We start from the raw sequence: 14524 nt of genomic DNA, 5'->3' as shown, positions 1-14524 counted from the left end.
CTCTTAACTAGAGCAGAGGTACCAGAGCCGTCTGCCGTTCCGGTAAATTACTAATTGTCTGCACAGTTGTTTCAGGCTCTGCGTAGAAAGCCAGACGAGTAACCTGCAATAAGTCCTGCCTCCCTCTTCTGCCTGGTTGTTCTTAATTCCATTCCTCCTCTGCGGGCACCCTCATCGCCCTCGTTGCTCCTAGGGCACGGACATCACCGTGCGCTGCTGGGTGGCTGCCCACGGGCACGGGCCGTGCCCCAGGAGCGCCTCCCCCAGAACACACACGCTGTCTCTAGCCTTCTGTCCTGCCTGTGTTGGTCTTGTGCTGTGTTGGTTTTTTAACTACAAGGGAAGGGAAAAAGAGGTGTGTTGACAGGACACCACATACGTCCCAGTAACGCACTTTCTAGCATGCTCAGTAGGATACTGCAGTACTTGCCAGTCTTGCAGACTCGGGTACCTCAGTTCATCAGCAGCCTTTTTGCTAAGGGTAAATCATGAAGTTCCAAGGTACCGGTTTGCTAAATTGTTGTCATTACTAGAGCCTTGTGTATGCTTAGGTCTTAAAGACAGGATGTAGGATGGTGAGAAGTGTCTGCATTTCTACGAGATTTCTACTGAAATCTTGCTGTTTAAGCAGAGCTTGAATGCAAGGTAGCGATTCAGTGGTTCTCTGAAAGTTCAGATTTCAAATGTTGTCTGAGATTACTTTAAACTGGATTTACAACAGATAACTGAGGTCAGTTTAAGATTCAGGTGTCAGTTTCTGCTCTTCTGCTATATTCTGCAGAAAAAAAAAAACTAAGGAAGTTTTCTAGATGATGGAGGAAATTGGAACTTTAAAACCAGAAGTTTAATTTGACATCCTAATTAGTGGTTAATGTTAACTGGCATGAAGTGATTCATTATAATAACTGACTGAATAAGTCAGTGCATCTTAGCTGGACTGTCCATTGCAAGGAAATAGTCGTTGTTTATGTTCTAAAATCATGCTACATTTCATACGAAAATTAATTGATATTTGACCAGCTGTATGAATAAGTTAGAAGATGTTTCAATATAGAAAAGTTTTTGATTTGTTTCTTAATCACTCAATAAGCAGTTTATTCCCAAAGACAAGAAATAAAACTATTAATTTTTGCCTGCTGCTGTTTGATATAGCAGCAGCCCTGCACTGTCGTGACTTCCCTGTCCTTAGGAGCCTGAACTTTCTGGTACATGCTAGGGAGTATTATTATCTGCATTCCTGGCCACTGGCATGCTCTAATCACATCTTCTGAAAACTCAGCAGAAGTAGCATCTTCCCATGTCAAAGGCTTTTCAGCTTGCTTGATGTATTCCTTCACTCCGAATATTGATGTTATAATCCTTTGGATTTTTCCACTGTTCATTTAAATACCTTAGAATAATACAAAATTTTATATATATATATATATATATATATATATATTTCCCACAGGGAATGAAATCTTTCTCATTCCTCACATATATATATATGTATGTGGTTGTTTTTTTTTTTCCTCTCAGAAAAAAAAATATATTTTGCTTTCCTTTTCATTAACTTTAACAGCATCTGGAGCTGGTACTATCTTGTATAGTACCATACAAGTATAGTACCCATAGTATATATAGTATATATAGTACCCATACAAGCCAATTCTGAAAGTGTCATGACTTTAATATCATTCATGCTTTTCTTTTCTGGTTTACAGTGATGTATGTCTTAAAATTAAATGTGAACCTAAAAAAGCTTCCTGAAGTTTGTTGTATCAAGTGACAATAATATGAAAAAGACATGGGTCAGTTTATCAGTAACTGCTCCTTAGTAGCATTGATCACTTTTATGGTAGCATCATGTTGACGTGTTCAGGATTAAAAAGGCTTCTACTTGAGCGAGATTACTTAATTGCAAGTTAGTTGTTCATCACCTCACATTACTGCTAGTGCTGGATTTTCATTGTAATACAACTACAATATTGTATTAGCTCACAGGATAAAGTCAAATACTCTGTATCCTGTATTTGCATCAGTCATTACTCTGCATTTTTTCATCATTTCAAAGGAGGGGAGTTAAAATACAAAAAATACAAAAACAGTGACTACAAAACTAGAGAAGATCTTTTTTTCCATCCTCTCTCTTGCTTATGTTTACTGGCTATGACTAGATGCAAGTGTTCACTTTCCACAATTAATTTTTATTTTTTATTTTTTTATCAGGAATTTTAAAATTCACAGGCAAATACTTGTAAGCTAGTCTCTTCTTTATGCAACACTGATATTTTTCCCTAATTATATACAAACCGTATTTCTGTCACATAGATCATAGCACATGGCTCTGGAAGGGAACAGCACAGTGTTCTAGCTCAGCCATGAGCACCTCCAGGTCTGGTAAGAATGGGATGCAGGCTAACTGGCTTTGTGGATCTAGGAATCAAAATGCTGGAGGGACCAATTAGTGGTACAGTGAGAATGTACGGCCTTCTCTGCCGGCCTTTGGAAGCACCAGGCTCCATCCCATGAGGCAACTGAGAAGGGACGACGTGCACCTGAACATACAAAAGAGTTCACTGAGCATGATAGAAGGAATTCTTTGTGAAGTGCTCTCTTTGATTTGGTTAATATGATCCCAAGTCTGAAGTCAGTGGGGGTGTTACTCTGATAATTGACCCCAATTTATACATGACTGTTCTGATCCTGATTGCCTCTGCAATTAGTTGCAGCCATCATTTCCATAAACAGGCCAATGTCAGAGCACTGCAGAAGGATGTTTTTCCCACTGAGCCTTGATCAGAGTTACTATGAATTAGTGGAATTGCCCTAATAGTGGTGCATCACACAATTGATGGAATTCAGCTCTCTTACACCGTGTTGAAGCTTGCTCTGGTGGCCCAGAAATGTGAAGTGCTCTGTTTAGAGCTGCAGGCCGCAGCACACAGCTGAAACCTCCTTGGGTGATCTTCATAAAATGCCTGTGAAAACTGAACTGGTAACACTTAATGTGTTGCATTTTTTTCTAACAAATCTGCAAAGTAAATATATTTTCAGCCAAAACTATATAATTCAAGTTATATTGCTGACTGAATAATATTAAAATGATCAAACTAGGCTGGCAGACATTGGTTCTTTCTTCATTGCTTTGCATTTCATATAGAAATAACACCATTTTATTTTGAGATCTGTGCAAGCACTCTCTTCTGCAGTACCTAGCGCTGGTTTATCATAACATGTCTTTGAAACAAAATACTTTGCTATTAAGTGCAACTAGTATGGGATGTCCGGTCATCTATTTTACTGTCACATTCTCACCCCGCTGCCTAACACAGTAATACTAGAAGGCTCAGTATTCTGGCATGAGTTACAGAAGCTTAGGAGGACAGTGAAATACAAAAAGGCTTTTTTCTTAACTGTTTGCAGTCTCAATCTCTCTTGCTCACTGAAGTTCTATTTTGTCACACAGTCTATTTCTAGTTTTGTTTTCATTCTTTGTCTTGTTTTTTAACTTAGAAGTCTTGTGATAGGATACAAGTCTCACAGGTTTACAGGTTTTCCATTTGGCCTGGTTCAGTGAAGGCTTTGTAATTGGGACTTGAAGCTGCGTTTTCCCATTTGTGGAGAAAACTGCAAGAAAAAACAACCTTTTTGTTGTTGTTGTTGTTGTTTTGCTTTTTTTAAAATCTGTAAAATCACAAAGCCTTTCCAAAAAGCAAAAACCAAAGCATATCCAGTAGGCTTACTCTGAGCAAGCTACTGTTGCTTTCATTTCTATTTGTACCACTTACCAGAAGATGCACACCAGGAATTTTATGAATATACAAATATACAGGCCTGAGGAGACAACAATTATAATGAATATCATTCCCACACTCAACAGCTGGGAAGAAATGCTGTGATCTAATGCTAATCATATTATGGTAGGATGGCAAAAATTCACTAGTTAAATTATATGTGTTCTGTGCTATTGGGTTGCTCTTTTAAGATGCCTTCCTCTTAGGAAGGAAGAGCACGGATGAATAAGCTGCTTAAACACCCTTAAGTTTGCTACACAAAAAAAATCTGTGGCCTGAATTGCCTAATCTTTTTTTCCCTGTGGATAGGAAGAATATTTATTTGTGTTGTCCCAATGTCCTGCTCAAGGTCAGGAGAAAAAAAAAAAAGAAAAAAGAAAACACAGAGATAGTGTTTATGGGACTGCCCTTGGAGATTGAACCAGTTTGAATGTATCGTGAACATTTAGGTCCAGTTTCTGATAGCCCTCATCACAGCATCTTCCACCCCAGTGAGATAGCTTGTAAAGTAGGGCAGTGGTCACTGCATCAAAAACTCCTGGGTTCCAGCAGAAGAAAGCAAGCCATCGTTCCCTCTGCTTAAAGAGGGCATAATTCTGTATCTTAAAAAATAATAGATTCAATTTAATTTCAACTGATTGTTTTCCAAAACTGCCCACAACGTGCCAGGTTTAGTTACATAGACACAGTAATTTTAGGCAGCTTCAACACAGGCCAAGGTGGTTGTCACTGAGCTCACAAATTTCAGTTGGGGAAAACTCAGGGGTGTTTTTCTTCTAAATGACAACATTTTACTTGTTTTATCCAAACATACGGATGACAACATGCAGGCACAATGAAGATTGCTAAGCCCTACTGTTCTCACACTCCCTAATTCTTTACCATTGGTGAGTTGGAGAGGAGAAGGGAGTAGCACCGTGCAATTAATTGCACTGTATCTGCCTGGACAAGAATGCGGCTGGCACTGTGGAAGTTGGACGTGGAGCTATGAGGAAGATGGCAGAGCGGTATGCTTTCATCACCACAGTATAAACAGCAATGCTACAGGAGCTTCTTGGAACTTGCACACAGCTGGGTTCGTTCACAGCAGAAGGGGATACACTGTTTAGCTACGTGTCGTACAGAAGGAGAATTGCAGAGTGTTTTAAGTCTTTTTTTTTTCAAGTGCATAATACACCTCATTTGAACAGAGGCTGCGAGAGATACCAAAAGTTTTATGAAAATTTTGTTTCTGTTTTGCACTGTTCTGTGTCAGGTTTTTGTTCTTGGTTTGTTTCTTGTAACAAATGTGAATACTACTAATGAAGAGACTTGACTAACAACAAAATTGTCATCAAGCGAAGTTCTTATGCAATATTTTTTTAATTTAAAAACTGATCAGGATTTCAAAACTGTTTAAATTTATGAAGTGAAAAGAATTTCTGTACCCGTGTACCTGTGACACAGTGGAAGGCTGTAACTGTTCATCTACAGCAGCTTCTCCTATTTGTCCATATCAGTCATTTCCCATTGATTTTTTGTTGATTTGCAAATGCAGTTATAAATACATCTTCCTATTACATTAAAAACAATCCTTTTCAAAGTGACTCTAGGCTTTAAATTAAGGACAGAAAGCAAGGAAGTTCTTATCAAATACAGATAGGCATATGTTGTACGTTCATATTGATTGCAAATTGTGTATTTGTTACTTAGACACAAAATACTGCTGCTGTGAAAGGTTCTGAAGATTTTTTCCAAAGATCATAAATGCTTAGGACTTCTCTTCCATGCCTCATGCTGAAAGCAGCACATATCCAGTAATATAAGGGCCATGTTACCAGGGAGGGGTAGTGATTCAGTAGCTATTCCCTGAGCAAGGTTCCCATTACACGTGTTTAATGGAGCTTATTCAACAACAACCGTGGCTGGAGCATTACAGTTGTCTTCCACAGCCTCCGAGATCAGTTCTCCCTGCATAAGACATTGACTGAGTTATTTATTAGTTAAAATTGCAGGTGTGTTTCTGGTAATGGAAAGTAAAAATGAAATAATTTGTGTCAGGTGCAAGGTATGCATCTGCTAGGCAAAACGCTGTGAATTCTGATAGCATTCGTTGCTGTTAACAGGAGTCTTCTAAGGTAGGAATGTCTGGCTGCCTTCCAGTTCACAAGTGACTACACAATGTTTCAGGGTTTGGGAACTGACATATTTTCCTTCATCTCATCATCTCCTATTTCTGCTCTATGTTGTCTATACTTATTGAAGGCTTAATAATTCGGTTTTGTTGTACTGGTCCAGCAATCACTAAAAAAAACATGAAGTTCTTCATAGTCTTTGATAATTTTAATGAATTCATGTTTGATGCTTAGAATGCATGAAAAACTTTTAGTATACAGATTGTGATTGTGAGAGTGGTATTTTGTTATGATAGCAATGTTTTGGAGTGAGGGAGCTTCATTCTCCAGTACCTTGTACACTACGTGGTGGCTTGCAGTTGTGCAACAAGAGGAAAATGCTGCCAAGGTCATGTATTTACTGAGTCTAGGTGGAATTACTAACAGTACTCATCTAGCTAAGTATCCTAATGCAAGTGCATCTTAGACTCAGAAAAAAAGGTTTTCTTTATATAACTTTTTCCACACTAGGAACTTTTTTCAGGGGATACAAAGATGGTGAAGGGCCTAGAGGGGATGATGTGTGAGGAGCGGCTGAGAGCACTGGGCCTGTTCAGCCTGGCGGGGAGGAGGCTGAGTGGAGACCTCATCACGGTCTACAGCTTCCCTCGAGGGGGAGTGGAGGGGCAGGTGCCGATCTATTCTCTTTAGTGACCAGCGATAGGACCCGAGGGAATGGTGTCAGGCTGCGGCAGGGGAGGTTCAGGCTGGACATCAGGAAGAGGTTCTTCACCGAGAGGGTGGTCGTACACTGGGACAGGCTCCTCAGGGATGTAGTCACAGCACCAAGCCTGTCTGAGTTTAAGAAGCGTATATAGTGTGCTCTTAGTTACATAGTTTGAATTTTGGAGTTGACCTGTGTGGTGCCAGGAGTTGGACTCGATGATCCTTATGGTCCCTTCCAACTCGGGACATTCTATGATTAACTTTTTTCATGGCGGCCTGCAGCTCCCTCACGAGGGGAGCAGGGGGGCAGGTGCTGAGCCCTGCTCTCTGGGGACAGTGACAGGACCCGAGGGAATGGCATGGAGCTGGGACAGGGGAGGGTCAGGCTGGGGGTTAGGGAAAGGTTCTGCACCCAGAGGTGGTCGGGCACTGAACTGGCTCTTCAGGGCAGTGGTCGCAGCACTGAGCTGCTGGAGTTCAGGATGCGTTTGGGCAGTGCTCTCAGACACGTGGCCTGGTTTTGGGGTGGTCCTGTGTGGAGTCAGGGGTTGGACTCGATGGTCCTTGTGGGTCCCTTCCAACTCAGGACATTCTACAGTGCTATGATAATATTTTAAACCCATTTTTATTAGATGCAAGAGAAAACACGTAGCAGAGAACATTAGAGAAATGGGTCTTCTGTAGTTTCAGACAGTATATGAACATTTGCTCTTTACAGATACCTTAAAGGAGGCTGTAGCGAGGTGGGGGTTGGTCTGTTCTCCCACGTGCCTGGTGACAGGACGAGGGGGAATGGGCTTAAGTTGCGCCAGGGGAGTTTTAGGTTGGATGTTAGGACGAACTTCTTTACCAAAAGGGTTGTGAGGCACTGGAACAGGCTGCCCAGGGAAGTGGTGGAGTCACCATCCCTGGAAGTCTTTAAAAGACGTTTAGATGTAGAGCTTAGGGATATGGTTTAGTGGGGACTGTTAGCGTTAGGTCAGAGGTTGGACTCGATGATCTTGAGGTCTCTTCCAACCTAGAAATTCTGTGATTCTGTGATCAGCTATTTGAGCAATATTATTCTGGTCTGAGCTGTGGTTTGTAGATGCAGCTGGAATGTGTGAAGTGATTGCTTTGCACTGAGACAGCTCAGGAAGAATTCAGAAATCTCCATGTGTCAGCAGCCCTGAAAATTCATAGACAAGGTTCTTAAAGGAATTTGCTCACTGATACATCATTTTTAATAAGTATTGGAATTTAAGAGAAATTACAGAAAATGGGAAATTAGCCAATAATTTATTGCTACTTAAAAAGGACTGTTGTCATGACATGCATAATTTTAGGCTGCTCAGGATACCATTACTGAGCAGAAAGGTGGGGGGAAAGAAGTGTTACCACAGAAAAGTAGATCTTGTCTAACAAAAGTTGTCTCATGTTTTAGTGGAGTTCTACTTCAGTGATCTTTGAAGTTAGAAGATAAAGACCTAATTACAGGATGGGTGAGATGCCAATAAAAATGAACTTTAAATGAAAAATCAGACTTGCATTTTTAATAATGAGCCAGATCAGCGTCCAGAACCAGCAGTGCAGGCAAGTGACAGCTTCAGCACTCACTTGAGAGAAGACACCTGGGTTATTTTTACTGTCTGCTGTAATTAATGAATATCACTTGCACTGCTCTTAATTCATGTTAAAATTCCTCATGTTGCACAGTCATCTTTCATTTATGTTAACCAGGACTTACCCCTGGAATCAGTGGTATTCACCCATGAAATTAAAGACCAATCAGGCCAAATGTGTGAATTTAAGCACTGACTCAACCAGGTTACTTTGTTCCTACAGCACACATTTAATTTCAGCTCACCTTTCATCTGAATGTCTTTGTTACTCAGCCTGGGTGGTTTTGATGTAGGCTTCATCTGAAACCTGCTTAAGGAATACGATACCTGATCTTTGCTGTCTTTGTGCAGGTTTATTTGTTTGTGCCTTTTAATATATAAATAATGTATTTTCAAATTGTAACTGACCATTATGGCTGACCTACTATACTCTTCTCCAGATCTAGAAAAATAAGCAAATGCTCTGTCTCCTCTGTCATCATAGATGTCTTTATGGACTGACGTGTGGAGAAATACTGGCACATCTTCCTCTCTGGCTCCTTTTGTATGTTCCTCTTCTTCTTGCCCTTAACTGTACTACCCTCCAAATGTGAGTGACAGAACTCAAAGCCTGTGCTTTTAGTAGAAATGCCTATTGTTTGCTTTTTTTTTTCCTTGCATTGATGCTTTGTGATCTCCTTTGAGGCATTAGGGGTTGGTAATATCCCAAAATACATTCCCCGACATCCTCCGTGTAGCTAGGTCTGTGGGCACATTGCCGTGAGCTGGGTGACATTCCCTGATGCTCCACCATGACTGCAGTGCTGGGAGTTGCGGTGCCCTCCTGAACCCACATCGAGCTTTGCTTAGGTGACAATGCAGTCCTAGTATGGTTTTTCTTCCTTCTTTCATTGTTGTTTCTTTGAGGGATTCGGTAAAGGGAGAGGGCTCACTTTTTAAACAGATATTTAAATTAGTCTCTGAATTGGGGGAAGGAAGAGGTCAGAGGCTCACAGAACTCAATCCCATAGTGTGGGAAGGGCACCTCGGCATTACACATACCATTGTAGGGGCCCCATAGTGGAGTCATCCAGTGAATAAAACTGGATACTGCTTTTTTATTTATTTTAAATAATTCCACTGCTGGAATTATTTAAAATGCACGTGCTACTTCACTGCCACTCAAAACTCCTCTGAAAGGAACTCTTCTAGGTTACTCCAAGGAAGTGTTGTGGGTTTTTTTGTTTGTTATTTTTTTTGATGGTTTTTGTTTTTAATTTTGCTTCATTGGTTAATTTATTTGATTTGTTATCCACACAAGGACTTGGCTTTGTTCATTAGCCTAGATTTTTGGATCAGAAATCTAGTTCCATCTCCCTATCTGGTTATTTGAAATAAAACGAGGTGATTATTAGAAAACTCACAAAGCTGAAAAACACGCAGCCACTTACAGAGCTGTTATTGTGAGTATTTTGAATAATCTGTTAATAGCTAATATTAAATTTCCCTATCTTACAACTTGGCAGTAGACTATTGCTTTATTATCACCCTTTGATAAAGAAGCTGCAGGCATCTTGCAAGGCTGTGGAAACATCCAGGCAGCATCAATAGTGAAAGTGAGCAATGACTTTTTGGTTCAAAGCTCCTTTACAGAAGGCATAGTCTAATCTTATGTAAAAATCATATGCCAAAACATTTAGTGTTATCCAACTAACTGTCTGTGTAATGTAGAATCATCTTTGGTCTTTTCAGTTTAGTTTAAAGTGAGATGCATTCACAAAAAGATCTAAATTGATTTGAAAGCTAACTAATGGCAAATTAAACACATTTGAAGCATTCTGACATCTTGAAGAACAAAGGCTCTCTTTCTTCAAATGGTTTAGTAACCTTCAGTAGTTATGTAGCATCATACGTTTTTACATGTTCATGCATTTAACTTCACGTTGGATTAATCTGTGATTATTAATTAAAAGTAATATTTTCGTCTGTATCCGTACATACCAGGGCTTCTGCAGATTATACTTACTAGGGAAGAGTCATGTCCCTTGGTGATTTCTCTGCGTGTCCTGAAAAATGTGTTTTGCATACAAACACTTTAAAGAATCTGCTTTTTTCTTTTATAGTTAGAAATAAGGCACAACTCCATTAAGGTCTGTAGAATTACAATGGCAAATACTAGCAATGTAGAAGCCTGTGAGTATTTATCAGGAAAGCTCACTCTGCTCACCTTGTGCTCCCAGGTACTCTGAATAAATCCAGAGAATTTGGACCACTTCAAGTATTTTTTCCTACTAATTGGCACCTTTCCTGGGCTGAGGTGGCTACTAAATCTGTAAGCTAAATCTTTGTATTAGCAGTTGAGTTTGCAAAGTAACTGGGTCTCACAGCTCTTGTGGTTAACTTACAATTTTCATATGCAAGCCTTAAAAACATGATAGCTTGAGTAACTCACCAGCAGTGAAGTGTGGTGTCTGCAAGCGAAGACTGCTTTTATCATATTGTGTGATGAACACCTCAACATGAGCAGGTACCCTTTTTATACTGTTTATCAGACATGCACCAAAAATGTGTCAGTAAAATGTACTATTTTGTAGAGAATTATTTGGGATGGAAGGTAATGTTATTGAATAGGAAACAATCCATTCCCAATTTATTTTGAGATGTCTATCACTTTATCCTTTTATGCTGATACTTAAAGGCTTAAGATACCTGTCATATAATTCAATTGGTGAATTTAGAATACCCAGTGGCAAACTTGCAGACCTCACCAAGAAGAAATCAGGATAATATTTGTTGTTAATTCTGAGCTCCTGTTTATTCTTGTGCCTCTGGTTATTAAATTATACTGATTAAATTAATATCAAAGATAGCATAGTCACGTCTCTTCTGTTTTACAAGACAACATTGATTTCCAAATTTCTGATGCAGTGCTACTTAAACTCTAGCTGTCAGATCTAGGGAAGAAAGTCTTCTTAAATCTGCTAAAGAATGAAAGTTTGCAACACTAAAAACCTCGCCTGAACCATCACATAATTGCCTGTTAATCTGTCCATGGAACACATTGCCACAGAGATTTCTTGGAGGATTTGCTTTTCATGGCTGATGGATTCTGATTTATGCTTTATTTTGTAAATAGCTGTTCACTTGAGGAATATTTCCTGCATCTGTTTTTAAACTACTAGATGGAGTTCTCACCTAAAAGGCAGACCACTTCAGCCAGCAATGGTCTAGCCCCCAGAAAACAGCAGATATCTGCAGCATCCTTCCTTCATCCGAAAAGAGGCACCTAAAAAGACGGAATGAGTTGTTCCAAACTAGCTGTCAGGTTCCTGTGTGGAGTCAAGGGAAGGAGATGGACACCATCAACTGTGTAGGAAAGGAAGGCAGATACCTGATACCGGATACCCTGGTTTTGGCTGATAAAGATAGATGAAATCGATCCTAGCTTGTGGGAAGAAAAGATGCTTTTCAATTCTGTAAAATGTTTTACCTGAACATACTGCTACAGAGAGATTCAAATTTAATGACAATCTGACACCATCCTTTTAAAATGTCACGGAGAACATTTCCTCTATCTTTTGCTTTCTGTTTTTTTGAGAACACCACTGGAAAAGTTACAAATTTGGAACAGTGCTGCCGTTGTATTATGAACAGCTGTAGGGGTTAATTAATTCTGTCTTCAGCATCTAAATAGAAATTTCATGCCATACCATATTAAAGGCTTTAATCTTGTAGGAAATATAGTTCCTCCCTCTTTTCTGAGTTTTATGAAACTCTGGAAAATACCATCATAGCCAATGTAGGATATTTGTCCCTTTCCTATTGTCTGGAGCTGTACCATAGTATAAGTAATTGTGATAAACAAATAGACTGAAATGAGAAGTTAAACTGAAGAACAACCTTCTTTCTACAGGGGTACAGTTGAAAAAGTCATTCAGCAATAGCTTCAAAAATAAATGGAAAAAAATGAAATACACAAATGAGAACAATAAATGCACATTACTACGTATCTGTATGGAATGTATTGCTGCAGTAGCCTTAATAATACTTCTGTATGTACAATATTTATGTTAATATTGATGCTTTTTCTCCTCCACTCCACTGAAATAGGACATGAGTGTAGAAAAAAGTCCTTTGCAGAGTTAACCCAGCCTGACTGGGTTGGCTTGGGTATGGAGTGCATGGTAGCTGTAGCAGGATCAGGGCATGGGGAGTTAACATTTCTCATACTCACCAGGGTATCTCAGATGTGGTTTGCAGCCCTTTCTGAGCTCACTGCTAAAACCACTGTTGAGTACATGAGCTAGATAATTTAGTCATGCTTTCTATCCAGTTACACTCTGAACAGCCTTGTTGTGTTTTTGTGTTTGTTTTTTTTTTTTTTTTTTTACTTAAGTTTATATTAAGTTTTTAAATGAATCATCAGTGTTTACTGCTGTGATCCCAAACTCTTAAATTTCACACATCATACTGAAATCATAACCCTGATGCTGTCAAGCACAGCTTCTTGGCCTTTACCCCAACTTTTAAATGGAAGCAGTGACCTTACCTGTCTCAAAAGACAGCACTGAGGAATAATGAGCTATTTTATTCTGTTGAGAATGACCATGCTTTGTAAACATTTTTTTAAATTGTACTATCTATAAAATAATTACCTTACTAAAACCATTGGGCTTTCGTTTGCCCTTCACCAAGCAACATAATGGGAAAAATTGTTTTATTATAGAATTTGTCTTTTTGTTTTTCAGAACTGTGTATGCAAAGGTAAAAGTCCTTGCTTCTGTGATGGCACGAAAGGTAATAAGGTAAGAGCAAATACATTTTTCCTAAGATTATTTTATACTGGGAAATTGTTAATAATTGAGTTGAACTAGAGAGTGAATATTTTGTGTGATGGTATTCTGTCAACAAAGTCTATGGAGAATTGTAAAAGGAATGCATTACCTTACAAAAAAGTCTTTTAAAGTAGCTCTGGACGCACTGTTTAACTAATATTTTTTATTTTTTAATGCAGTAGTTTGTTTATGGTGTTTCATGATGTTTGGATACCAACAGAACAACCACCAAACCATTAGGTACTTTTTACAAACTCTTAACAATTGCTGTCAGTTACCACTATCAGCAGCTCTCCTGTTACAAACTTCGTAGTGGCATCAACAGAGCCATGTTCAATGCCTCCCTCTTTCCGTGTTAGGACCTTGCCATCTCCCTCCTACCCCTGGACCCCTGTGCATTTTCTGGTTCCTGGAGGAAAGGTAAAAGCGTTGGTATCCAACAGACAATGCATGTCCCGCAGATCGAGACACAGGACAAGATTCTGGGTCCTAATCACAAACACCTTGCCAGGAGCAGGGGAACAGTGTCAAGTCTACCGAAAGCAACAGAGCTGCAGCTCTGCCTGTTGCCAGCAGTAGCTTGGCAGAGGCTCAGTGTGGCTTTTAGACAAACCTGAATTACGCAAATGCCAAAAATTCTTTCAAACTCTTTCTTGTAGTTGGAAAAACAACCGATTCACAAATGAAAGGGGCATTATTAGAGAAGTCACGGTTGTAGTTCAGGCTAACCATGAACACGGTGATTGCTGTACTAAACCTTTTCAACAGATTTCAGATCTGCACACACCACAGTGTCTATATAGACTGACGGTTATGATTAGTCCCACAGCTTGATGCATCTGGTTGGTAAAGAATTACTTTTGACTTCCCTGCTGTACTTTTATTGCCAAGAAAGTATGTCATGTTGCACCACAGTAAACACTACTAGTCTTGCCTTTAGAAAGCTGAAGTGGTGCAGAAAAGTAATCTCAAAGTAAATGTTCTTTACTAAAACATAGTTGAATGCGGTAAAGGAGGATACCTACGTCTTTAAAAAAAATCTCAGTGCTTGTTTTTCATGTTCTTAGTCGGTTTGACCTTTGTCCTAACCCATACACATTGACACCAACTGAAAAATAAGAAAAGCATAACTTAAGATGCCCACTAAACGAAAAATATTAGTGAGTGAAAACCTGAAACTTGTCATCTTCAGTTCCATGTAAAATCAACTGAGAAATGTATAGGTAATAGTTAATCATTGTTTACACTGATCTAGTTTTTCATGCAGCTGTGGAAAGTAAGGACAATTCATCAGTAAGTTTTCATAACTGTTCGATGTTGAGTAAATCGCCAACCTGAGAATTATCTGATCTTGTAGACCTGTCAAGAAGACACTGTGGGTAAAACTGCCGGTGCTGTGTGGCGATGAGCAAAGCAGTCAGGAGAGTGCGGGGCTGCTCTGCGGCGGAAGGGAGTCCCCCCAGTTGCTGCAGTGAGGGTTAACAAGCTCAGTGGGAATCAAGGATTTGTGTCGT

At 39.5% G+C, this 14524-nt stretch overlaps 1 protein-coding gene across 1 annotated transcript in view; it reads left to right on the top strand.

Moving 5' to 3' along the window:
* COL4A3 (collagen type IV alpha 3 chain) overlaps positions 1-14524 on the top strand; it is a gene marked incomplete at its 5' end in the record, with an annotated part of 64155 nt that overhangs the window by 1211 nt on the left and 48420 nt on the right. The window contains one exon of the mRNA XM_082767220.1: positions 12924-12980. Within this exon, the coding sequence (XP_082623346.1) occupies positions 12924-12980 (57 nt within the window). The remainder of the gene's footprint in view (positions 1-12923; positions 12981-14524) is intronic.

This window comes from Aythya marila (genome assembly GCF_965140915.1).
Source record: "Aythya marila genome assembly, chromosome: 9".
NCBI classification, from domain to species: Eukaryota; Metazoa; Chordata; class Aves; order Anseriformes; family Anatidae; genus Aythya; species Aythya marila.
This window is presented reverse-complemented; position numbering and strand designations above follow the sequence as displayed.